The sequence below is a fragment of the Muscardinus avellanarius genome (genome assembly GCF_963383645.1).
Source record: "Muscardinus avellanarius genome assembly, chromosome: 5".
Taxonomy (NCBI): domain Eukaryota; kingdom Metazoa; phylum Chordata; class Mammalia; order Rodentia; family Gliridae; genus Muscardinus; species Muscardinus avellanarius.
The window spans coordinates 141,924,493-141,950,716 of NC_137790.1; the positions used below are offsets into that span (position 1 = coordinate 141,924,493).

Genomic DNA, 26,224 nt, shown 5'->3' on the forward strand with positions numbered 1-26,224 from the left:
GCGCTGGAGGGAGCTCGGGCTGCCAGGTCCCCGCCCTGCGGAGCGGCCGTCCCGGAAGTCCCGCCTCCCGACGTTTTACTTCCGGCCCCTCACTCCTCTTCCGGTCGCCATGGCGACGGGGCGCTTGGGTTTGGGGGAGACGCTAGAGGCTCTTAACGCGGCCCTCGGGCCCGGGCCGCCAGTGTGGTTCAAGGAGACTCACGCCCGGCACCTGCGTGCCCGGGACTTCCTGGCGCCGCGGCGCGCGCTGCAGGCGCGCTTCGGGGACGGGCAGGTGCGCGGGGCAGGGGCCGGGGCCGGGGCAGGGGCAGGTGCGCGGGGCCGGGGCGGGGCGCGGCGCTGCGGCCGCTCACGCCCGCGCGCGTCTGCCCGCAGGTGCCGGAGCACGTGTTCCGCGCCGTGGCCGGCCTGCAGGGCCCGGGGGTGGCCCCGGTGCTGCGCTGCGCGCCGACCCCCGCGGGCTTGTCGCTCCAGCTGGAGCGGCCCGCCGTCTTCGAGCGCGTCCTCGGCGCCGTGGCCGCCTACGCGGCGCCCGCCAGGCCCGCCCGGCCGGGGCCTCGCGTCGTCCTGCACTGCCCGGCCCTGCGCCGCGGCCCCGGCGCGCTCGGCCTGAGCCAGCTGCGTGCGGTGCTGGTGGCGGATCACCTGGCGAGAACTCTGCGCGCTCAAGGGTAAGCGCGGGCGTGACACCCGAAGGGGAAGCGCGGGCCTCTGGAGACCACTCAGACGGCGGGAGGCCCGTGGCCATCTGGACCCTCGCTTCGCAGGGCGTGTGTGTGCCCGGTGCCCGCCGTGCGGGACCCGCACTTGCAAGTCTTCCTGCAGAAACTGCGGGTTGACTGGCCCCCTGCCTCCACGAGAGCCTCAACGGAAACCTTGAGACGCCGGGTGCTCGCGGAGCTCACCTCGCCGCCTGCTGGGGAGCCACTGCCGCCCGGTGCCCTGGGCGACCTGCGCCTCAAGGAGCTGGACGAGCAGCCGGGCGGAAGAGCTGGCTACGACCCCGGCGTGGACAGCTGTCTGGGTAGGACCTGGAGCCTAGCCAGGCCTGAAGGGAGGAGGGTAGCTCTGCGCCCTGGCCAGCCCAGAGCCTCTGTTCTCTTTTCAGTGACTGAGGATCTGCTCGCTGTGCTGGCTGAGCTGCAAGAGGCCGTGCAGCATGGGCCGAAGGACGGCGACACAGGCCTGGTTGGTGCCTCTCAGTCCTGCAAGCCCCTGGCGAGCCGGGTGGCCTGCCTCTGCAGCTCTTCTTCCCTCTTAAGGCCGGGCCCCCAGGTGCCGGCGCAGACAGCTGCGTGGTTGTGCACGTGGTGAGCTGTGAGGAGGAGTTCCAGCAACAGAAGTTGGACCTGCTTTGGTGGAGGTTGGATGACCAGGCTCCTGTCAGACAGGTGGGTCAGTAATACTGGTGCTAGCTCCCCCAACCTCAGAGGGTGTTAGCTGATGGGTCCAGAAATTGACCCTTGGCCTTAGGGGACACTAGTGAGCCAGCTTGTGCACCAGTTGCAGAGATCCTGGAGACAGTGGGGTCTGGAGGCACAGCCCAGGAACACGGAAGAGTAGGATGAAGCTGGACCTTGTCCTGAGGGAGGGCCTGGGCTTGAGATGCAGGCACTCAGCATGATGGGCACAGGCTGGGAGGGGGTCCAAGTGACACAGGGCCACCAGATTTGGGTTCTTTGACGGGGCTTACTTATAGGTGGGACAGCACCGACTGGGCTGAACCCCTGCCTTTCTTCCACAGAAACACCTGGTCTGTGGCCCAGTGAGAGTAGCTGGGGCACCTGGCCCTCTGATGACCGCCCCTGAGTACTACCAGTGAGTGGTGCTGGAAAGGCCACCCAGAGCCAGGGTAGAGATGAGAGGGAGGGGTGTCGCTGGGACCGTGTCCACTGGCACTCCTTTTCCAAACGCAGGTTCCGGCACACCCAGGTGTGCAAGGCCTCGGCGCTGAAGCACGGAGGGGATCTGGCACAAGGTGCGCCTCCCAAACCCCAGCTGGGGCCGGTCGTTTGTCCTCCTGCCCTTGTTCCTTGTCTGCAGACTCACCAACCTGTACTCTCCAGACCCAGCCTGGACAGAGGGCCTCGGGCTTCTCTCTGCGGCCACCATCAAGTTTGAGATGCTAAGCACAGCTCCGCAGAGTCAGGTGGGTCTCGGCACCTCACGGGACTAAGGGGAGGGGAACAGGATATGGCGTCTACACTGCAGCTGTGCGCCCATTCCCCAGCTCCTCCTGGCCTTGGCCGACGGCAGCATCTCCACAAAGGGGACAAAGAGTGGAACCTTTGTCATGTACAATTGTGCCCGTCTCGCCACGCTCTTCGAGGGTTACGAGCGCAGTATGGAACAAGGCCTGTACCCGGCTTTCCCGCCTGTGAGCAGCCTGGATTTCTCGCTGCTCCACGATGAGGTTAGTGCCCGCCCCGGGAGCCGGCCGAGCGGGAAGCTTGGACTGCCCGCCCCGCACTCCTGTCCCCACAGGGCGAGTGGCTGCTGCTCTTCAACAGTGTCCTCCCCTTCCCGGATCTCCTGAGCCAGGCGGCGGAGCTGGCCTACACGGCCCCGGGGCTCCGCATCACCGCCCGCACAGAGATGGTGAGGCGCAGACCAGGACAGACACGTCACACTATTCTTTATTCTGGGCTGGGGCATGAAGGCAAAGACACGGGCCAGTGACTTGGTCTGTCTCTAGGTGTGCAAGTTCCTGGTGCAGCTCAGCATGGACTTCAGCTCGTACTATAACCGGGTACACGTTCTAGGGGTGAGCACATAGCAAAGGGGCGTGGGGGTGCAGAGGGAGCGGGACGAGGCAGGGGACGCAGAAGCCGAGACCAGCGGGTCCCTCTCCTCCAGGAGCCGCGGCCACACCTCTCCGGTCAGATGTTCGCCCGCCTACAGCTTCTGAGAGCCGTGCGTGAGGTGCTGCACGCTGGCCTGGCCATGCTGGGCCTCCCTCCACTGAGCCGCATTTAAGCTCAGAGGGTCCAGTACCTGGGAATGTTTATAAATCATCCACGGGGGTGGGGGGAGTGGGGGAGGACACACCGAAAAACCCACAGACGTTAGTGGCTTACAGCCCAAATAAACTGCTTCTCTTACGAAGCTTTGTCTGTCGTGAGGCGCTGGGTACAGCCTTGGCTTGCCAGGCAGTGGTCCACTCACCTCTGGCTCCTGCTCTGGACTCAGGAGCCCAGGCTGCCACCTCCTCCCCTCCAGGCACACTGGGCATGGGCACAGACAGACAGTTGATTCCTGCTCTACTGTCTGCAAGCAGGCCCCGTGCCCAGCATGCCGGCCGCCTCAGTCATACCAGTTGTAGACCTCCAGCCCCTGGCCCCCAAGGGCACAGCGGTGGCCAAACTCGGGGCTCACAGGCCAGCAGTCCATGTCGGCCACATCCGGCACGTGGTACACAGTGCTGTTCATGAAGGTGGGTTCCCCGTGCCCGAGACGCCAGAAGGTCAGCCGCTGGTCAATGGAGGCCGAGACCATGAGGCTGGGGCTCAGGATCTTGAGGCCTGTCACATGGGCGGCATGCGCGCAGGGGACTGAGTACTCCTCCACGACGCGCAGCTGGGCCACCAGGCCGGCCTCCCCCACGGCCACCTCCGGTTCCGGCATCTCCACAGCAAGCACGAAGACGTGGAGCGAGCCATCCTCGCTGCCACTGGCCACAAGATGCTGGCCCTCAGGCGTTGGCAAGGTGTGCAGGCTGTTGACGCCGCTGCCATGGGCCTGGAGGGTCATGCAGGGAGGGCCCAGCCCTGAAGGAAAACGATGGTGTTCAGGGTCCTGCCTGCAGGGGTGAGGGCAGAGCGAGGTGGGAAGGGGCGGCCTCGGCTGCACACAAGCTACTCACGGTAGGGCAGTCCCGGATGCGCCGGAGGCTCCAGGATGGTGGATCCAGGGTCCAGCACGGAGGTGAGATCCCAGAAGGCCAGGCCGCCGTCAGTGGCTGCGCTGCACAGGAGCAGCCTCCTGGGAGCCAGGAGAGGGGAGGAGGGCCAGGTCAGCGAGTGGGGGAGCGGAGGAAGCCCCTCCTGAGCCCGGCGCCGCCGTCCCCCAACCCCTTACCGCCGCTGGTTGGGCGCTTCGTGAGTAAAGGAGTGGACCTTGAGGACACACCGCTTGTGGTGGGAGGTTTCCGCCAGAAGCTGCAGAATTCTCCCAGAGTCCTGCAAGAGAAAGAGCCTGGGGCCCAGGAGGGGCCCAACTCAGCACCCAGCCAGGGCAGCCTCCTCGTGGTCTCCGCACCCACCTGCCCACCCGCCAGCCCTTGCTCTCACCTCACCGCCCCGTCACTACAGGCTGCGGCCACGAGGGGCCCGAGGCCAGGCCGGTCAAGCTCGCAAACAGCCAGGGACATGTACCTTCAGAGAGACACGGCGTCAGGTGGAGCCGGCCACCCGGGGGCCGCTGCCCAGGGCTTCCCCTGCACCATCCCACGCTGTCCCCCGCCTGGGGGGAGGGGCGCGCGTTACCTGGTCTCAGGGTCCACCTTAACCATCCGATGCCGGTTGCGCTGCCGGTCCCAGTACTCATCCAGCCGGTGGGAGGAGAGGTGCATGACGTGGCAGGCCAGGCGGCTTGGGGTGCTGGGGTCAGGGGTGACCATGATGCTGAAGCAGTGCATCTCGGCTCGGCCCCCCGCAGACACCACGTGGGCAGTGAGACCAGGCCGCGGGTCCTCAGGGCCACCCGGGGTGCCCACGCCCCACACAGCCAGGGCCCGCACGGAGGAGATATGATTACAGATAGCCGTGAGCGCGTGGGCCGAGCCTGTGGCCGTGGGAAGCGCCAGGACACAGACGGTGGTGTCCTCGCTGCAAGTGACCACGATGTCAGTGAGGCCAGGGCCCTCACTGCCAGGCTCCAGGTAGTCCGGCTGCTCGAAGCTGGGCACCTCAAATTCCGGCCCCAGGGTTATGGTGCCCACCCGCTTTACGCAAGTGATCTCCCGGCCATGCAGACCCTCCCGGAGAATCACATGGGGCCGCGTGCAGCCACCCAGGGCCCGGTACAGCATGACGTCGCCATCCTTGAGGTAGGCAAAGGCCATGGCTGCCTCGGTGTCCGAGAAGGCCCAGGAGCGGTGCCCTCCGCCACAGCTGATGATGTGCAGCTTCTCGTGCGACCGTGGGCTCCACACCACAAACTCGTTGGCATGGAAACCCAGGATGACCATGCTCCCATCGGGCATCATGCGGAGCCCAGCCACCCAGTTCATGCCTCGGCAGGACTTCTGCCGGAGGACTGGCTGGAGCTGGCCACCTCGCACAAAGAGCTGGTAGTAGGTGCCATCGCGCCCCGTGGTATACACGTAGCCACCATGACAGGTGACCGAGGTGACGCCCTGCTTCCCATGCAGAGAATGGAGGGTAGAGAGGGGGCCCCACCCAGACTCCGTATTCCCACCCCCACCACTGCTACCACCTCCTCCGGAGGCCTCAGCCCCAGCCTTGCCCCCAGCCTCGGGGCCCTGCAGCAGACCCGGCCTGGAGGGGAAGAGCAGCACAGAGCCTCGGCGGTCCCCGCAGACCAGGAAGTCCCCCGGAGGCAGGAAAGCGCTGCACGTGTGCCACCGCTGCTTGCTGGGGGGCAGCAGGTACCGGCAACGCTCCTTGACGAAGATGGCCTTGCCGGAGGGTGCAGCCGAGATCTCCAGGCAGGCCACCACCCCACCAGGGCCCGAAGCCAGCAGCAGAAGCTCCTCGTAGCCACGCAGGGCCCAGCTCAAGCTGTGCACCTTGCCGTGGAACAGGGCCTGGTCCACCGCGGCCGCTGGGGTGTTGATGGGGACGACCTTGACACGACCCTCCCCGTTGGCCATGGCACACAGCCCGAAGCCCTCGGGACCAGGCGCTGCCTCCAGCAGGCAGTAGGACTGGAAGCGCTTGTCCTCCAGCAGCTGCTCCCAGCACTTGACCTCGAGGTCATAGAGGTACAGGGTCCCTGTGTCGGTCACTGCCAAGAGTCGCCAAGAGCCAGCCAGTGTCACAGCCTTGAGGGCACCTGGCCTGCTAGGGGACTTGAAGCCAAGAGCTGAGACCCCCAAGCCTGGGTGCCCGCGCCCTACCAGGTGCCACAGCCGAATGCCTGAGTCATCACCGCCAGTGATCACCCAGGCCTGCCTTTCGTGAGCGGCGATGGCCCGAATCCCACGGCCCTGGTGGCCCCGAAAGGCTTGGAGGATCTCGCCCTCGTGGCTCCACACCAAGCAGACACAGTCCTCTCCTGCACTGATAAGGTAATTCTCTAGGAGCTTCACCTGCCACACTCGGGCACTATGCCCAAAGCAGTGCCCGATATTCTGCACCCGACCCCCAGGCACACGCAGGTCCCCCACCTTCCAGATACGGACGCTTCGGTCTTCTGAAGCCGTGGCCAGCAAGCCCTTGCTTTCCAGGTAGGACATGCTGAAGATGACCCCCACATGGCCACTGACCCGTCGGTCAGGTGCCACAGGCTTGTTGTCCACTAACGCAGCTGCCGGGTACCAGACCAGAAGCTGGTTGGAGACGGCGCCTGCCACAATGGTCAGCTCCTTCCAGGTGTCTCCAATCAAGCAGGCGGAGGAGAGGGTGCACCTGTCTGTGCAGGGCACGTCCTGCAGCATGCATCCGATCACGGGGTCGTAAAGCATCACTGAGTTGTGGCCTAGGGCCAAGGCCACATTGCCCTCGAGCCAGCGAACGTCCCAGATCCAGTCCGGCATGTTCCAGAGGCCAGAGCGCCACAGCTCCCGAAAGCGGCTCTGGCCCCAGCTGATTTTCACAATTCGCAGTCCCTTGCTCCCGAACACGGCTATCATGGCCTCCGAGTCGAGGTCTCCGTTGGGCTCTGGCCGCACCCGGAAGCCATGGATAAGATAGTGGCCGAGCAAGCTCTGCACCCGCTTCATCATCCGCAGGTGCCCGCCGAAGTCCAAGCTGTACACCAGGATGTCGGGCCCTTCACCTGAGAGAGGCAAAGAGCCACATCACGACCAGGAGCAAGAGCCTGGGCCGGGAGACGTCAAGCTCTCACCTTCATCTCGGCCGTGCCCGGCAAGGCAACCTCTCCACACACCGCCTCACAACCTTTCTACGCCAGGGCAGTGCCCCTCCAGATTCCAGGTTCCCAGGAGCCTGTGCCCTGGGCCTGGGTTGCAGAAGGCCCACATCTTGGGTGCTTGTGTCCCTGACCGGGAATTGAACCCAGACCCTTGAGCATGTCAGATAGGCGAGCCTTCACTGCTGAGCTACACCCTCAGTTCTTTTAGCTTTTAATTCTGGACGGGGTCTCACGAAGTTGCCTAGGCTAGCCTCAAACAGGATCCTCCTGCCTCAGACTCCTGAAGCCTGATTACAGGCATGCACCACTATACTCAGCAGCGGCCCACACTCTGGAGACAGAAGATTGGGCCTGAGTCCCGACCCCGCCACTGACCAGTGTGAAGGGCCCCTCTTATGCAGAGGACTAGGCCTAGGGAGCCCAGCACAACAGCAACACACAGAGCCCCCAGGGACAGACATGGCATGGCCATGGAGGGCTGAGACAGGGTCTGGCAGAAACAAGACGAAAAGCAACCTCTCCTCTCATTCTGTGCCCCTGAGGTCTCCCTGATCGGGACTCACAAAGGCCTGCCCAGCGCCTGCCTGCCCACACTCGCTCACCTGCTTCCCAGGCGGTGTCCTAGACGCCACCCAGGTCAACCACTCTCTAGGAATGGCCCCCAGCGGCCTCCTGGCTGTCCTGCAGCCGCCCCACTCAAACTCCTCCGACCCAAGTCCTCTCCATGGTCCTCAGCGCAGCCATCGCCCTCTGCCTGACCCCAGCCCAAACCCAGGATGCCCACTTATTACTCTCTTGATTTTCCATATCTTCTGTTTCCAGGTTCTGCAGATTTCACTTCTTTTTTTGGTACTGAAAACAACTCAAGGACATTCTACCTCTGAGCTACACCCCTCGTCCTGTTTTATTTGGAAATATGGTCTAATTTACTACATAATGGCTTTGAACTTGGCACTCCCTCCAAGTACCAGAGTCTGCAAATACCCCCACCACAGGGACCTTGGTCCAGGCCATCACTTCTTAACTGAACCGATAAAGCCACACATGCCATTCTCAAAAAGAAATATGGAAGCCGGGCGTGGTGGGCACACGCTTGGGAGGCGGAGACAGGAGGATCGCGCAGGTTCACAGCCAGCCGCTCTGGCTTAAGAGACCCTGTTTCCAAATAAAAATATAAAATAGGTCTGAGAGTATAGCCCAGAGGTAAAAGGGTTTCCAGGAACCCCAGTACCACCAAAAACAAATAAATAAATAAATATTAAATAGACAATAAAATGGACTGGGACCTTCTCGTAAATTTTTCATTTCATAGCACATGCTTCAGCTCCAGCATCTGTTTGGCTGGGGAGCTGGGCATGGTGCCGCATTCTTTTTTTTTTTGGTGGTACTGGGGGTGGAACCCAGAGGCTTTCTACCTCCGGGCTATAATCCCAGACCTTTTTTATATTTTATTTGTAAACAGGGTCTAAGTTGCTGAGAGCCTCACTAAGAAGCTGAGGCTGGCTTCAAACCTGTGCGATCCTCCTGTCTTAGCCTCCTAAGTGCGGGGATTACAAGTGTGTGCCACCACGCCCAGCAAGGTGCCACATTCTTGATACTGGGAATGAAACCCAGGGGCATTCTACCTCAGAGCTACACCTCCAGCCCTGGTTTTCTTTTCTTTTTTTTTTAGTTTGTTTGTTTATTTATTTATTTATTTATTTATTTTTGTGGTATTGGGGGTGGACCCAGGGGCTTCCCAGACCTATTTTATATTTTATTTGGGAACAGGGTCCAAGTTGCTGAGAGCATCACTAAGTAGCTGAGGCTGGCTTTGATGCTGTGCAATCCTCTCAAGTGCTGGGATTTCAAGCGTGTGCCACCACGCCTGGCTAGTCTTTTTATTTTATTTTATTTTTTGGTGGTACTGGGGGGGTTCCTGGAAGCCCTTCTACCTCCAAATACTTTTTATTTGGAAACAAGGTCTCTTAAGGCAGCGCTGCTGGCTGTGAACCTGCGCGATCCTCCTGTCTCCGCCTCCCAAGTGTGGGGATTACAAGCATGTGCCACCACGCCTGGCTAGTCTTTTTTATTTTTGAAACAGGGTCTCACCAAGTTGCAGAGGGCCTCATGAAGTAGCTGAGGCTGGCTGTGAACCTGCGACCCTCCAGCCTCAACCTTTCAAGTACTGGGATTACAAGCATGTGCCACCACACTCAGCTGTTTTTTTGTTTTTTTTTTTTTGGTGGTACTAGGGGTGGAACCCAGAGGTTTTTCTACCTCCGAGCTATACTCCCAGACCTTTTTTATATTTTATTTGGAAACAGGGTCTCACTAAGTTGCTGAGAGCCTCACTAAGTAGCCGAGGCTGGCTTCGAACCTGTGCGATCCTCCTGTCTCCGCCTCCTGAGTGCTGGGGTTACAAGCGTGCACCACCACGCCCGGCCTCACTCAGCTGTTTTTAATTTTTTTTTTTTTTTTTTTTTTTTTTGCGGTCTGGGAATGGAAACCAGGGGCATTCGACCTCCGAGCCACACCCCCTGCCCTATTTTTTATTCTATTTATTTATTTATTTATTTATTTATTTTTGCAGTACTAGGGATGGAACCCAGGAGCATTCCATCTCCAAGCTACACCTCCAGCCTTATTTTTTATTCTTTATTTTGAAACAGGCTCTCACTGAGTTGCAGAGGGCCTCACTAAGTAGCTGAGGCTGTTCGCGAACGGCGATCCTCCTGTCTCAGCCTCCTGAATGTTGGGATTACAAGTGTGTGCCACCACGCTGGCTCATGTTTTGTTTTAAAACAGGGTTTCATGGGGTTTTGTGGAGTGTGCCTGTAATCTCAGCACTTGAGAGGCTGAGACAGGAGGGTCTCAAGTTTGAGGCAAGCCTCAATAATTTTATTGAGACCCTGTTTCCAAAAAAAAATAAAATAGGGCTGGGGTTCAATCTCTGAGGTAGAATGACCCTATGTTCAATCCCTAGCAACACACACACACACACACACCCCACAGAGCTGTGTGTGATGGGTACAGGTCTGTAATTTCAGTACTTGGTAGGCTGGGAAAGAAGGATCATTAGCTGGGTATGGTGGCACAGGTTTGTAATCCCAGCATTTGGGAGGATCGTGGTTTGTGGACAGCCTCAGATATTTAGTGAGTGAGGCCCTTCGCAATTTACTGAGACCCTGTTTCAAAAATAAAAGACTAGCCGGGCGTGGTGGCGCAGGCTTGTAATCCCCTCACTTTGGAGACTGAGACAGGAGGATCCCGCAAGTTCAAAGCCAGCTGCGCTGGCTTAAGAGACCCTGTTTCCAAATTCAAAAAAGTATAAAACAGCTGGGCGTGGTGGCGCACGCTTGTAATCCTTGTAATCCCCGTGCTTGGGAGGCGGAGACAGGAGGATCGCCTGGTTCGGAGCCAGCCTCGCTGGTTTAAGAGACCCTGTTTCCAAATAAAAATATAAAAATAGGTTTGGAAGTGTAGCCCAGAGGTAGAAGGGCTTCCAGGAACCCTAGTACCACCAAAAAAATAAATTAAATAAAAATAACAAAAGACTAAAAAACAGGGCCGCAGGTATAGCTAGGAGGTAGAATGCCCCTGGATTCCATCCCCAGTACCGCAAAAAAAAAAAAAAAAAAAAAAAGGGATGGTAGGCTTGTTTTAAAATAACAAGCATGAGCCAGGTGTTGTAGTGCACACTTATAATCCCCACACACACTTGGGAGGCTGAGACAGAAGGGTTGCACAGGTTCGAAGCCAGCCTCAGTTACTTAGTGAGGTTCTCAGCAACTCAGTGAGACCCTGTTTCCAAAGAAAATACAAAATAGGTCTGTAAGTATAGACTGGAGGTAGAAAGCCCCTAGGTTCCACCCCTAGTACCAACAAAAATAAATAAATAAAATAACAAGCATGGTGGCATATGCATATAATCCCAATACTTGGGAGGCTGAGACAGTAAGATTACAGGTTCGTGGTCAGCCTCAGCTACTTAGTGAGGCTCTCCACAACTTAGTGAGATCCTGTTTCAAAATATAGAATAAAAAGCCGAGCGTGGTGGCACACGCTTGTAATCCTGGCATTTGGGAGGCTGAGACCAGAGGATCACAGTTCAAGGACAGTCTCAGCTACTTAGTGAGACCCTGTTTCAAAAAATAAAGAATAAAAATAGGGCAGGGGCTGTAGCTCAGAGGTCGAATGCTCCTGGGTTCCATCCCCAGACCCGCGCAAAAAAAAAAAAAAAAAAAAAAAAAAAATATATATATATATATATGGCTGGGGCAATGCCCCTGGGTTCCATCCCAGCATCACACAAACAAAATAAGGGCTGGAGGAGTGTCGCTTAGAAGAATGATCCTGAGTTTAATCCCCCGTACCAATAATCCCAGCTACTATGGAGGATCATAAGTTTGAGGCCAGCCTGGGCAACTTAGTGAGACCCCCCTCCACAAAATAAAAAGGGGTGGAATGTCGCCCTGTAGTATAGTGCTTGCTCAGCATGATTTAAATTCAGGGTGGAATTAATTTCCAGTACAATAAAACCCCAACCGAACAACAAAAAACCTAGACCGTCCTCCCAGCATGCCATCCACCCAACCCGCTGGGGCCGGGGAGGGGCCGGCGGTCGGCCGTCCACAGCCCACCCGCAGCCCCGGTCCCAGGCCTTCGCTGCAGCGGCCAGCCCGCGGGGCCCCGCACCTCCGGAGCAGCCCCCTCCCCGCCCCGCTCCGTCCTCGGGGGGCCCCGCCACGCCCCCAGCGCCTTTGTCCCCGGCCGGGCGGCCCGGGCCCCCCCCGCCGCGCGCCCCAAGCCTACCCGCCAGCAGCCGGTCCCCCACGCACTCCAGGCCCGTGACCGGGAGCAGGATGAGCTCCGAGGTTGCCCGCGGCCACACGAAGTCCCCGAGAGCGTCCATGTCGCTCCTCGGCAGCCGGCGACCACGGCCGGGCTCGGACCGCGCTCTCGCGAGAAGGCCCCGCGCGCGCCGCCGCCGGAGCCTTAGCTACAGGTGGCCGGGGCGGGGCCCGAGCGGGCGGCCGGCCAATCACCGCCCGCGCCTCGCGACCCCGCTCCCGATTGGCGGGCCGCGGCCTGCCCCCGCCCCGCCCCCCGCGGGCCGGGCCTGAGGTTCCACGTCGGCGCTTTTTTTTTTGCGGGTCTGGGGCTGGCACGCGGCGGCATTCGACCCCGAGCTACGCCCCCTGCACTTTTATTCTTTATTTTGAAGCCGGGCCTCACTAAGTAGCTGAGGTGTCCGGGTCTCAGCCTCCGAATGCTGGGATTAAAGCGGGCGCCACGCCCGGCCCTCGGGCGGTTTTATTTGGCGGAGCAGCTCGGCGGTCTGTACACAATAAATATCGGGAATATGGGAACTGCGCGCAGAGGCCGCAGAAGGCAGGGGAGGCCGGGCGGGCGGACGCTCACAGCTCCACGCGGGCGTCCCCGTAGGCCCGGTCCAGGGCCCACTCGGGCTGCGAGTCGGCGCCGCCGCCACCTTCCCGGGCCAGGCGCGCCATCTCCTGCTGGAACAGGGCTTGCCGAGCCCGACTGGGGTCCACGTTGATCCAGTTGTTTGCGATCCACTTTGTGCCGCGCGTGACCAGGCAGCCCCCGTGCAACGAGTACTCGTCCGCGTCGCCCACCCAACCTAGAGAGGAGCACAGGGAGGGCATGGTGGGAGGGGGCCTCGACCGGGCTGGCCCGAGCTTGGACTTGGCGGCTTAATCAGGGACTCTGCACCCACGTGTGGCGCTCTGAACTGGCCCTCCGACTAGTCTCAGCTCTTCCTAGCCTGGTTTGTTGAGGGACTTACTTCCCAAGTCCCAGAGCAGAAGGGATGAGGCATCAGGGAATGGCAGGGTCAGGAGAACCCGAGAGGCAGCGGAGGTGTTGGGGCAGCCTACTGAAGTTACTAGGTGGTGGTCTCTGGGAGCCACCAGAGGCAACAGAAACAGCCTTCCAGGGTGGCAGACAGGCTGTTAAGTGGACGCTGCCGGCCGCAGGCCCTCACCTTGCCCGTCAGGCAGGTAGTTGTACCAGAACACTGCTGTGCCCTGCTGCGGCTTGACACGCAGGTTCCCCTTGTCACAGTGCCTCCGTGTGTCGCGGAGGTCAACGTCATCCTGAATCAGACTCTGTGGGCAGCAAGGGGATGGAGCTTTCAAACTGCCCCCAATGCACGGCTGTGCAGTCACAGGTAGCTAGAGGGGGAACAGCCAGATGTACCCAAGGGAGCACCCGGGCCCTCAACCCAGGCAGGGGCTGGGGGTGTGTGCAGGGAACCTGCCCAAGACCCTGCCAGCCCACAAGAGTAACGGCCCGGTCGACCCTTACCATTTCATCGTAGGTTCTGTTGTCTGCTACAGGGAAGACAGTCTCGCCCCCACCGGTGACGTTGTTCAAATAAAACAGCACTGTTATGTAGCTGTAAGGCAGGGGGGCTGCTGAGCAGGTCCCCAACTGTGCATATTCCCAAGGGCTTACTTGTGGGCCAGAGGGACAGGCTGGGATGGATGACACAGGGAAGGCCAGTGCCGAGATGCCTTACTCCCTCTTCCCACAAGCCCAGTCTCTTACTGTGTGTGCCACTGTATTTCCTGCAGCACACTGAGCTAAAACACATGGCCCTGGCCACCAGCTTGCCTGGGAAAGGGGAGCTAGCAGGAGGAAGATCATGCAGAAAGTCTCCTTGGCAACTGGAAGGGGCTGAGCCAGAACGGCCCCAAGGAGAGGACAGCCCCGACTCTGCCTTGGCATGGGCGGGGTCAGGGCTTTAGTAAGTGAGGCTGCTGGAGTCAAGGTCAGCACCTGGAGGAGAGGGCAAGAGGAGCTGGGGCCCGCTGCGTCCCTCGCTTCACAAGGGGGCAAGATTTGGCGTGTGTGAGTACGTGGGTCTACGTTGATTCAAGTGGACAAAATGGCCAAGAGGCACCCTTTTCCTGCCACTCAGTAGACAGCTTGCCGGAGAGCAGGGGCAGTTGACCCAGACGGCCCAGTGCGTTCTTGGCCTGTGCCAAGGGGGCATGCCCACGGGGCCTGGCTGTGCCTGTGCCATGGGGATGCCCGGTGTGGGAACGGAAGCCAGCCCAGGTGGGAGGTACTTGCCGACAGGAGGTCTCGAAGGGTACGGACTCATTGGCTACCAGCTTGGTATGGGAGCAGATGGTCTCTGGGTACACAGGCCCGCTGTCCACGTGGGCATGGTAGTGGCCTCCCTCACCGTACCTCACCACCTGTAGTGGCTCGCTGAGCTCCACAATCTCCGGTGACAGGCGAGTGAGGCGCAGCACCCTGGAGGGCAGTAGTTATCAGCCAGGCGACCCCAGGTCGAGCGGTGACCCGAAGGAGCTGGCCTAGCGGGCCTCGGGCCTGCTCTGGCTCCACCTGCCTGCCACCCACTGGAAGCCCCTGGACTGGCCCTGGGAGGCAGGAGGGGCACACTCAGGGTGCGCTCTTCCCCTGGGTGAGAGGCAGACACACCCACGGCGCGGGAAGGATGAGGTTGCCACTGAGCTGGGAGGAGGGGCACGAAAGCTCTCCTCTGGAGAAGGAGGTTGTTTGAAAGCCCTGCCAGCTCAGGGCCAGGGGTTCTGTGGGCAGAGATACGGAGACACTTCTCTAATGAGCAGAAAGCAAACACGTGGTTTCTCTCTAGTCCCAACTATATATTGTTTGCCAACAACTAGGGCGAATCTACCTTCTTGCTTGCTTGTCTCTTGGGGGATCCCAATCTTGGCCTAACAAGTGGAACACAGTGCCAAACTGGCTAATCAACTGTGTCCCCTCCGCCCTGCCGAGGACTTGGGTGGAGGCCTGGTCAGATGCTCACCTCTGGCGGATGGCACGCAGGACGTGGTGGGCGCCCTCTCCCTGGTAGAGCCACGTGTGGTGGCTGTTCCGTACCAGGTCACTGGACTCTGCCTTGTGGCTCCTCATGTACTTGTGGAAGTCCCGAAGGTCGATGTTCGAGAACTCTTGCAGACTCAGCACTCCTGCACAGGGCACCCGCCATCAGTGCCCGCCAGACCCATGCAGGGAGACCACGGTGGCAGGCAGCACCTCCCTACCTACCCCAAAGGCAGCAGCGGCCCCTGGCCTCAGGCACTGGGGGGCCATGTGCACTTGTCCCCACCTGGACTCTTGGGTCAGATGAACCTGGTTTCTGTCACATCGGGCCCTAAGGGAAGACCCAGAGAAGTTCATTTTCTCAGTTTAAGCCTTGATTTGCCTCCAAAAAGGAAGAAGCCCAACCCCTATTCAAGTGCCCAAGCAGGAAGCTTGCGCCATATGGCGAGGACCTTGGCTATGGACCACCCCAGGGTGGTAGCCGTGTTCCAACCCATAGAGGGCAGAGAGGAGAACAGTGTGTGGTTTCATCCGGGGCCTTCCCACACTGTACGAATCAAGCAGGGCCCATTCCTAGGGGTTTCTTTTCACATGAGCTCAGGTCCATCCTGGGTGGAGCCCACTTGGCCAGTCCTTCCAGCTGGATTACCAGCCCCCTTGGCAGAGAGCCAGGCCGCTTCCCCCCGTGAGAACAGGCTCCCTTGTTCACGCCCAAAGCACAAAGCAAGGGCTCCGCCCTCCTGGGCTTCTGGAAGTGTGGCTGGCATCTTTGTTCCATGTTATTCTGGCTGACCAAGGGAGGCACCTTCCACTCTTTAGCTCAGAGTCCCGAGGGCTATGGCCTGTCACCAGTCCTACACAGGGGGCAGTATGACCGCCCTCCAGTCACAGGCCCCGCCTGTTCTTCATTCTGAGCTCAGGAGCACACAAGCTATTCTTCCAGATGCTATGTGACAACTATATCTTCTGCACCAGAGGGTGAAGACAATGCCTCAGAAACCTCTTTAGAACTGTGTCATAGCTCCCCTCCCTTCCCAGTTAGCACAGCTAGCCACACTACCACTCTGGAGCTCCAGCCAGATTCTAGGTGTGCACGGCCTCGCTTGGGGCAAGGAGACCGGAGGGAGCACGCAGTAGCCATGCCCTCACCACATTACTCTGCAGACCAGCAGCCCTACTTCCTGTGCCCCAGACCTCAACGGCCTGGGGAGGTCTAAGGGCAAGTGCCCTCTAGACCAACACAAAGAGAACGGGGCCCCAGCTGCCAGTCTGGGCAGAAGGCAGAACTGGCCGTCCCCTTCTGGCAACTATAGAAGTGGGGCGCAGAGAGAGGCTGCCTGCTGCAGGGAAAGGCCTAGCTTCGAGGTGGGACACACGGGAGGGGAAGGTGGCTCCCAGGCTGGGCCAGAACTGTGGAGGGGTGTGAGCGAGCTCACCATCACCATCCGGGTCTGCCTTGATCGCGGAATACATCTCCTGAATGTTCTCTGGAGTCATCCACCGTCCATTTCCCAAGCGAGTCTGGGCAAGGACCTGAGGGATAAGGGGGCCCTCAGTGGGTGACCGCATGGTAAAGGGCCCCAGAGCACAGATGGCACGTCTCGCTGCAGAGCCAAGGGCTCCAGTGGTGAGGGATGAGTGAGGCCGCGGGACGGAGCCCGAGGGCCCCAGAGGTATGGGGAAGGGGGCAAGAGGCCCGAGGGCCGTTGGCATCCCCATCCCGGTGGGACGTGGCCTGCGAGGGAGCAGAGTGAAGAACAGGCCTGAGTTGGCTCTGCCACCCCAGGTGAGTGCAGGGGAGGCGGCACCGAGAGACCTGGCCAGGTCCTGGCCACTAGCCCCTCAGGAAGACCAGGTTCGGTGGAGGCCTGCCCTGTGAGCACTGGGCTCCTCCCGGGAGCCCAGGCAGGAGGGGCTGCTGGCCGCCTCGCAGCTGCCGCCCCGTCCAGCCACGTAAGCAAAGAATCCAAACCCCAGGATGGGTACCACTTAACGAGTGTGGTGGGAAACGCCCTCGCCTCAGTGGTCCTCCTGCTGTCCTCTGGGCCTTCAGCAGTAAGTGGCCTCCAGGAACACGGAACCCTGGGCCTCGGCCTGGGCCGGCAGCTGCTGTGGGGGCAGGCTGAGCTCGACTCAGCATGGCCACCAGCGAGTAATTCCAGGTACCCCCTCCCAGCCGTCTCAGGCCCTGGCATCCCAACCTCACGGAGTTGCAGGCGCCCGTCATGGTTCTGGTCCAGCAGCCGGAAGAGGTCCAGCTGGCTGAGCTGCATGGCGCTCATGGCCTCCTCATACTCCTCCGTGGGCAGGATCTGGCTGCGCTGCAAGCCCTTCATTTGAGCCAGGTGAATGATGAGCCGGCACTCCTCGTCACTCAGGAAGCCAGGAATTTCTGCCGTGAGAGGCTTGGGTGAGGCCAAGGGCTGGCTGGGGCCCAGTGCACACAGCATCGTCCTCCCCGCAGGCCCGGTCTGGAGGGCCTCGCACACTCCTGTATCTGGACTGGCTAGCGTTCAGAACAGGGGCCTCTCATAGAGGATGTCGACACACATTTCCCAGTGTGCTCTGGGAAACAGGAAGGAAGGGGACACAGAAAGGAGCCAGAGCATACACAGTGTTCCTGGCAAAGACCAGTGTGGTGGTGCACACCTGTAACCTCAGTACTTGGGAGGCAGAGAAAGAATGGCAGGTTTGAGACCAGCCTTAGCAACTGAGCGATACCCTCAGCAGCTTAGCAAGACCCTATTAAAAAAAAAAAATAGGGCTGAGGGTGTTTCTAGAATACTCCTGGGTTTGATCCCTGGTACCAGGGGGAAAAAAAAGTGCTCCTGGCAGAAGGAACTAGGTGCCCATGGGACAAAAGTGATGCAGGCAGGGTAGCATCAGTTGTGACCATGTGGAGCAGTATTCTTGGCTTGTACCCACAAACCATCAAAAGCTGTGTGTGTTTGTGAGTGTGTGCACGCGCGTGGGGCACTAGAGATTGAATCCAGGTGCATTTTGTCTCTGAGCTATACCCCGACATTTTTGGTTTTTGAGGTATTGGGGTGGAACCCAGGGGCATTCTACCTCTCTGAGTTATACCCCCAATTCTATTTTTTAATCTTTATTTTGAAACGGGATCTCACTGAGTTGCAAATTCCTAAGTAGCTGAGGCTGTCTGTGAACTGTGGTCGTCCTGTCTCAGCCTCCCAGTGCTGGGATTATAAGCCTGCACACCATGCCTAGCTAACCTTAACACCTTTTATTTTGAAACAGAGTCTCACTAAATTACTGGGGCTGATCTCCAACCTATGATCCTCCTGTCTCAGCCTCCCAAACCAGCAAAGGCCCTTGGATGTTAAGAAAGCAGCAAATGGAGCCGGGCGTGGTGGCTCACGCTTGTCATCCCAGCACTCGGGGGGCTCGGACAGCCTCAGCTACTTAGTGAGGCCTCTGCAACTCAGTGAGACCCGGCTTCAAAATAAAGAGTAAAAAACAGGGCAGGGGGTGTAGCTCAGAGGTCGAATGCCCCTGGGTTCCACCCCCAGACCCATGAGGAAAAAAAAAAAAAGAAGAAAGAGGCAAATGACAAAGCACTTCGGGCTGAGCGGCGGACGCTTTCTCTGCCCAAAGTGTGCCCATGAGAGGCAGAGCTGGGCCCAGTTGGTGGCCTTCTCTCCTGGAGCCCCACCGTCACAGGCTGACTGCTCTGGCCTAGCCTAGCCTCTCCTTCCTAGGGCCTCTGGGATTATCAGTAGCAGCAAGAATGGACTCTGAGAATGTCAGCCCAGTCCTCTGCCTTTCAGGACAAGAGGGAAGGCCCTGCTTGCTAGCTCTCTTTGACAGGCCAGAGCAGGGCCCTCCCACATCCCTCTCTAGAGCTGGAGGGGGAGGTGCCCTTGCTGCTGTAAGCTGGAAAAAAAGCCTGGCTTCCCGAGATGACTGGGAGGCAGGGCTGAGGGCTAACACTAGAAGGAAAGCAAGTCTGCAGAGCTGTTGCTAGGCAATCAGAGTTGTTGCCCAGCAACCATGGCAATCCAGGCTGATCTCCTCCAAGCTACAGGGTCATCTGACCATAGGCAGCCTGTGGGAGGCCAGCAGGGCAGCTCCTCGCCCATGCTGGCCTGCTGAGGCTACTCCTGGCCAGCCATCTTGCACTGCAGACACTTCCTCATGGGCCATGGTCTCTGCACTAAAGCTGTGGCAAATGGTGTCCACCTGGCCCACTCACATGAGCCTCTGCTCAACTGCAGAGACCCCACAGACAGGTCTTCACCACGCTGCACCCCCCTTTTCACATCACTCTCTGGAGGGTCCAGGCAAATTGGACTCAGGCAGAAAAGGCGCCCTACGCGGGCATCTGTCTCATAAAGAGTAACAGAGGGGCAGGGGGAAGTGGGAGGGCAGAGGACACTGGGGGGGGGGGCTGCTGGGGACAAAAGGGCCAGCTCCTCACCCCACCTCGCTGGTCCCACCCAGCAGTGAATGGTACTGCCCTGGCGTCACAGCACCTCCTCTGGCCCCTGGGACTGAGACCCAGGCTCAAGATGAGAGGTGCCAGGCATAGTGGCATATGTTTGTAATCCCAGTACTTGGGAGGCTGAGACAGGAGGATCGCAGGTTTGTGGCCAGCCTCAGCTACTTAGTGAGGCCCTCTACAACTCAGTGAGACCTTGGTTCAAGATAAAGAATAGGCGCCGGGCATGGTGGCACACGCTTGTAATCCCAGCATTTGGGAAGCTGAGACAGAATCACGGTTCACGGCCAGCCTCAGCTACTTAGTGAGGCCTTGTGCAACTCAGTGAGACCCTGTTTCAAAATAAAAAATTAAAAATAGGGCTGGGGTTGTAGTGGAGGTAGAATACCCCTGGGTTGCTGGGCGTGGTGGCACACGCTTGTAATCCCCAAGCTTGGGAGGTGGAGACAGGAAGATCACGTAGGTTTGAAGCCAGCCGTGCTGGTTTAAGAGACCCTGTTTCTAAAAAATAAAAAAGTATAAAATAGGTCTGGGAGTGTAGCCTGGAGGTAGAAGGGCTTCCAGGAACCCCAGTACCACCAAAAAAAAAAAAAAAAGAGGACTGGGGGTGGAGCTCAGAGGTAGAATGTCCCTAGGTTCAATCCCCAGTACTGAAAAATAAATAAATAATTTAAAAAAAAACCTAGAGGTGCTGAAGACTTGCCCACTGCCCCTGCAGAGCTGGTGCTGGCCCTGAATGCTGGCTGTTGTGCAAAGCGGGGAGATGCAGGGCAGCGGTCAGTTGGTAAGCACAGCCTGTGCCCGGAGCCAGGCACACCAAAACCTGCTGCTGGCGGTGCGTGGGTGGCACTGTGGCCAGGCCCAGCAGGGGCTAACCCTGTGGCCATGCTGTGTGTCCCTGGATCTGCAGCTCTGAGCCCCAAGAGGCTTGTGACTCCAGAGGGAGGGACTGCTTCCTGAGCCTAAGGCGCTCCCCAGTTGAGAAGGCCTGCAGCAGCACCATCCCTTCCCAGCTGGGATGAAGGCCTTGGCTCTGCCCCGAGCAGGGTCTCAGAGCCAGAATGCTTGAGCAGGATGCAGCCTGTCTAGCCCAGACACACTATGTAGGCCTGACCGACCTTGTAGAGCCCCTCAGCCAAGCTGCCAGCCCAGGAAACAGCTACTGCTGGGGGTGGGACAGGCTCTGCAGAAAACTGTTTGCATGTGCTTAAAAACTTGAATGAATATGCATACTAAGCCGGGTTTAGTAGACCACGCCTGTAATCCCAATACTTGGGATTTGAGGACAGCCTCAGCAAAAAATAAAAAGGTGGGGGGGAGGGGTCAAAAGTAGAATGCCGCTAGGTTCAATCCCCAGTATCACACACACGAAAATGATAATAAACTGGGCTTGGAGGCACATGTTTATAATCTCAGTACTTGGGAGGCTGAGGCAGGAGGTTCGCGGTTCATGGCCAGCCTCAGATACTTAGTGAGGCCCTCCACAATTTAGTGAGACCCTGTTTCAAAATAAAGAATAAAAAATAGGGCTGGGGGTGCAGCTCAGAGGTGGAATGCCCCTGGGTTCAATCACTTTTACCACACAGAAAAATAATACTGATAATAATAATGATGATGATAATAATAAACTCTTAGTGGCTTTCTGGAGGTGCCTCTGACATCCTTGAATAAAGTCAAATTGAGAGGCTGATGATGGAAGCCATTTTGAGCAGGCAGACAGGCTAGTCGGGGCTGAACACCCAGCCGGCCCTGCAGCCAGTGTACACTGATGTGCAGGGGACACAGTTCTGGCTACTGGATACACAGGAAGAACAAATCAAGCCCCTCACAAGCACAGCTTTTGGGGGTTGAGGTGCAAATGACACAATTAAGTACAGAAAAGTGTGTCTGGCAGCACTGAGCCTTGAGAAGAAACACAAGCAGGACAACCTAACCTGCAGGAAAACTCAAGACTGCGTTGAGAGCTAGGTGCGGTGGCGTGCACCTGTACCTCCAGCCATTGGGAGGCAGAGACAAGAGGAATGCAGGTTCAAGGCTAGCCTAGGCAATTTAGTGAAACTCTGTTTCAAAAAAAAAAGACTGGCCCAGCCAGGTGGCACATGATTGTAATCCCAGTATTGGGGAGGCTGAGACTGGAAGATCTCGGTTCGCGGACAGCCTCAGCTACTTAGTGAGGCCCTCCACAACTTAGCGAGACCCTGTTTCAAAATAAAGAATAAAAAATAGGGCAGGGGGTGTGGCTCTCAGAGGTCAAATGCCCCTGGGTTCCATCCCCTGACCCACAAAAAAACAAACAAACAAACAAACAACAACAACAACAAAAAAAAACGAGCTGGATGTGGTGGCACATGCCTGTATTCCCAGTATTTGGGAGGCTGAGACAGGAGGATCATGGGTTCACATTAGCTTTAGCAACTTAGTGAGGCCCTTAGTAACCCGTTTCCAAATAAAAAATAAAATAAGACACAGGGTGCAGCTCAGAGGTACAAGTGCTCCTGGGTTCCATCCCCATACCACAAGCACACACGGGGTGGGGAGGAGTGAGCCACCACAGGTAAGAAGGCAGGGTCCCCAGAGAGGTGACTGTCTCAGAAATGGAGCACTTCCCTTCTGGACTAGGCAGCACTCGCGAGTCCCTGAGAAACGCCTGGCCAGGAGCAGGGGCTTGCTCTGGGGTGTGGGGACCCGGGTTCCACTTGCCAAGTGTCTCTGAGAACAAGGGTGGGAACCAGGAACTGTTCCCAAAGAGAGAGGCCGGGGGCTGCAAGGGGTCCTCCATGGAGGGGTGGGGTCTCTTCCCCAGGGATGGAGGCACCGTGCTGTACAGCCCAGCCCTGTTCCCCAGCTCACTTCTAGAGCACTCCCCCGCCACTGAGGCGGGCAGGTCACAGGCCGGGAGCCCAGAGGCCCTCTCTCCTCGGGCTCTGCCTTGCTTTTTTATGTCTGTGGTACTGGGGACTGAACCCAGGGCATAGTTCTGCATCTGAGCTCCACCCCAGCCCAGTTTTATTTCTTATTTTGAAGCAGCCCTAAGGTTGCCCTCACTCACAACTAGGCTTCAGGTAACCCCGGTCTCTTCTTCATTCACCCCACCCTATTTCACCAAGCAGCAGGTCCCAGGACGGTCAGGGTAAAATCTGGGACATCTTCCACCAACTGACCAGCAGATGTGTTTTAGAGAAAATGACCACAAACAGGAAGTTCATGCTATAGCTGCATCCCCCCCCCCATTGTGGATGGAACCCAGGGACATTCTACCTCCGAGCTATGCCCCAGCTCTATTTTATTTTTCATTTTGCAACAGTCTCACTATGTTGCAATCCTCTGGTCTCAGCCTCCCAGGCACTGGGATCACAGGTGTGTGCCACCATGCCGAAATGTAACTTACTCTTGGGGACTCGAAATCAGGGTTTCTCATTCTCTGCTACAGGACAAGCTGCACGTTAGAAGGACTTTGGCCTTGTGCCTTACTTAGCCTAACGTGCATTAGACTTATATATATATATATGTCTCAAAGCCTGGTGAGAACAAACAGCCCCTTCGAGGTGTCTTTCCAGAGCAAAGCACTTGTCACAGGATGACTGTTGTTCAGCTTGGTACCAGGGATTGAACCCAGGGGCATTCTACCTCAGCAGATTTATTTTTTACTATGGGCCAGGGTCTCTTGCTAAATTGCTGAGGCTGAACTAGCGCTTGTGGCCCCCCTTCCTCAGCTTCCTCAGGTAATCCTCGGCTGGGCTCACAGGCACGCCCGCCACACTCAGTAAGGGCTGTGTTGTTTCCCCTCCTTTTATCTGTTCAATGCTGTGTTTCCAGCACCTAAACAGTGCCCGGTATAGATAGGTTTCTGTGTTATTCAATAAACAACTACCGCTTTTCAGGGCCCTTACGACAGAACTGATGACATAACCCTCACAAGCACCACCACAGGACTTTCTTATAGGTCCAGCCATATCCCCAGCCAGTGCCAGGGATTTAACAGCCTGTGCCCAGGGACTCTTATTTATTTTTTGTTTGTTTTGTGGGAGTGGGAATTGAACCCAGGGGTGTTCTACCTTTGAGCTACACCCCCAGCTCTATTTTATTTTTATTTTGAAACAGGGTCTTGCTAGGTTGATAAGAGTCTCACTACTTGCTGAAGCTGGCCAAGAACCTGCGATCCTCCTGTCTCTGCCTCGCAAGTACTGGGATTACAAGCGTGTGCCACCACGCCCAGTGGTGCTCAGGGCTCTTGTCTCTTTCAGAAAATTCCATGTCCCAGCAGCCAGGGACTGCCCTGTGACGGAGGACATGGATGAAGCCTGAGGAACGAAAGGTTCCAAAAGAGTTAAAGGAGATTCTACAAAAGGTGGAATCCTCCAAAAACTCTGGGTGTGACTCCTGTCCTCTCCGGAATTTGCCCTCTAAGGCCCACCAGTGAGAGCAGGGGGCTGATCTTAATCACAAGACCTATAATGTCTCAGGGAGGTCTTTTTGTCTTGCTTATGACTGTATCTTAGCAATTTACTCCCACTGTATTTTGGTATTTACTCTTTCCCTTGAGGATTTGATAATTAACCTAACTGGAGAAGGGTATAAAAACTTAGTTTTAGAGAATAAATTTTGTCAGTTACACAAGAGGCAATTGTCCAGGTCCTTCATATCAGGTCTCTCCTTCCCAAGTCCCGGAGAGGAATCTCCACAGGCCGGTACCCAGGACTGGCATGTGCCATGAGACTGAGGGGCCTCCACCGTGTTGGCACTGGCAGTCCTTGGAGGACTACGGCTGTGTGTGTAATGCGCGTGTGTTTACATGTGTGTGTGTGTAATGCGCGTGTGTTTACGTGTGTGTGTGTGTGTGTGTGTGTGTGTGTGTGTGTGTGTGCGTGCGCGCGCATGCCCGTGCTATTGAGGATTAAACTTAGGGACATTTTGAAGCCAGGTTGGGAGGCTGAGACAGGAGAATCAAATAGGTTCGAAGCCAGCCTCAGCTACTTAGTGAGGCTCTCAGCAACTGAGATCCTGTTTCCAAATAAAGTATAAAAATAGGTCTGGGAGTATAGCCTAGAGGTAAAAAAGTCCCTGGGTTCCACCTCCAGTACCACCAACCCCCCCCATCACAAAAACAATAAAAATTTAGGGACATTTTGCCTCTGAGCTCTACCTTCAGACCATTCTATTTTTTTTTTTTTAAACAGGGTCTTGCTAGGTTGATGTGTCTCACTACTTGCTGAGGCTGGCCATGAACCTGCGATCCTCCGGTCTCAACCTCTCAAGTATTGGGATTACAGGCGTGTGTCACCTCACCTGGCTGCACTTGGCTTTTGTGTGCAGGTTCGAGGCCTGTAACTCTAGCTGCCTGGGTTCTCATCCCTGCGTTATCACTGAACTAGTATGTGCGCCTGGCCAAGCCACCGCAGCCCTCTGTCCCTCCCTTTTCACCAGCTTGCCTAAAGGTGGCATCCACATCTGTCTCACAGCCCGGGGGGTTAGAATTAAGTGACACAATCACATGAAGCCTATCATGTAATAAGAACTTGGAAAACTAGGATTTAAATGGGGTCACCCTGAAAGGCTCTGGCCATGATGTCTGAACAAAAAAAAAAAAAAAAAAAAAAAGAATCCTAAGAAGAATCCCAGAGTACAGGTAGCAAAAACTGGGCCTCAGATTGGACCCACGGGGCCATTCCCGGGGACACCAGTTTATCCACGTTTAGACAGCCTCCTTCTCATCAGACCTCAGTCACAGTCCACGCCGGGCTTGTGACTTGTCCCCGAGGCCCTGAGATCAAAGGGACCTGCTCCAAGTCTTCCACTTCCCCCCATTCTGGAAGGTGGCAGAATCAGTGGTGGCACACAAGTCCAAAACCAACTTACTTACTTGTTTATGTATCTATTTACTTTTTGGCCTGACGCTGGGGATTGAACCCCGGGGCGTTCTACCTCTGAACACGGTTCTACCTCCATCCGTATTTTATTTTCAGTTTCCAAACAGGGCCTCAAGAAGCTGCTGAGGCTGGCCACACGCCCGCAATCCTCCAGTCGGCCTCCCAAGTACTGGCATCCAGGGTGCGGGTCTGGGCTCCGGGGCAGGGGCCGCCGGCCGGCGGGCGTGCGCGCAGGGGCGGGCCCGCACTCACCGAAGAGCAGCGGCTTGAGGCTGAGGGTCCGCAGGGCGCGCTCGCGGCCGGGGCCCAGCTGCACGGTCCGCTCGTACCCCACCTGCGGAGAGGCAAGGCGAGCGCTGGCGCGGGCTCCGGGCGCGCGGGCGCGGGGCGCGGGGGCTCCTCACCTTGACGCCCTCCAGGCGCGCGAGGGCCGCGGGGCGGGGGCCGGGGCCGGCGGGGCGCGGCGCGGGCGCGGGCGCGGGCGCGGGGCGCTCGCCGCCGCTGCTGTAGTGCACGAAGAAGAGCAGCGCCAGCACGTTGCCCAGGTACAGGTGCACGAACGCCATCAGCACCAGGAAGTAGGCGCGCGAGCAGATGCCGCGGGGCCGGCACAGCGGCCGCGCGGCCGGGGGCTCGGCCGGCGTCCAGGGCGCCGCCGCCGCCGCCGCCTCGGCCGCAGGGCCCGCCGCCGCCGCCGCCGCCGCCATGGCGCCCGGCTCGCGCCCGGGCCGCGGGGGCGCGCACGCCGCGCGGCGGGGCGGGGCGGCGGCCGTTGCTAGGAGACGCGCCGGGACGCCGCGGGCTGCCCGCCGAGGGGCCGCCCCGCCCCGCAGGAGGCCGGCGTTCCGTGCCGGCGGCCTCTTCCCGGCCCGGCGGGAGTCGGGCGGTGGAGACCCCGCGGCGCGACGTGCACCCCGTCCTACGGCATTCTGAAACGGGGTCGCGGTGACTGAGGCCCTCTGCAAACCTCAGCCCTCTAAGCACTGGGAGATTACAGGTGTGTGGCACCAGGCCCGCC

At 58.2% G+C, this 26,224-nt stretch overlaps 3 protein-coding genes across 3 annotated transcripts; 1 reads left to right on the forward strand and 2 right to left on the reverse strand.

Moving 5' to 3' along the window:
• Positions 1-103: 103 nt before the first annotated feature.
• DALRD3 (DALR anticodon binding domain containing 3) lies at positions 104-2,976 on the forward strand (the record flags this gene model as incomplete). Its single annotated transcript, XM_080696338.1, has 12 exons — positions 104-274; positions 376-671; positions 768-1,024; positions 1,109-1,188; positions 1,263-1,391; positions 1,745-1,818; positions 1,917-1,978; positions 2,067-2,149; positions 2,231-2,413; positions 2,485-2,598; positions 2,696-2,764; positions 2,857-2,976. The coding sequence occupies exons 1-12, from the start codon at positions 110-112 to the stop codon at positions 2,974-2,976; spliced, it is 1,632 nt and encodes a 543-aa protein (XP_080552464.1). The 5' UTR covers positions 104-109.
• A 327-nt stretch (positions 2,977-3,303) lies between these two features.
• Positions 3,304-11,950, reverse strand: WDR6 (WD repeat domain 6; the record flags this gene model as incomplete). Its single annotated transcript, XM_080696418.1, has 6 exons — positions 3,304-3,767; positions 3,863-3,981; positions 4,078-4,194; positions 4,290-4,373; positions 4,485-6,960; positions 11,851-11,950. 6 exons carry the CDS (start codon positions 11,948-11,950, stop codon positions 3,304-3,306), a joined length of 3,360 nt encoding a protein of 1,119 aa, XP_080552544.1.
• A 505-nt stretch (positions 11,951-12,455) lies between these two features.
• P4HTM (prolyl 4-hydroxylase, transmembrane) lies at positions 12,456-25,913 on the reverse strand (the record flags this gene model as incomplete). Its single annotated transcript, XM_080696661.1, has 9 exons — positions 12,456-12,682; positions 13,046-13,169; positions 13,369-13,459; positions 14,140-14,325; positions 14,864-15,026; positions 16,317-16,413; positions 17,082-17,272; positions 25,459-25,540; positions 25,611-25,913. The coding sequence occupies 9 exons, from the start codon at positions 25,911-25,913 to the stop codon at positions 12,456-12,458; spliced, it is 1,464 nt and encodes a 487-aa protein (XP_080552787.1).
• Between the last annotated feature and the right edge of the window lie 311 nt (positions 25,914-26,224).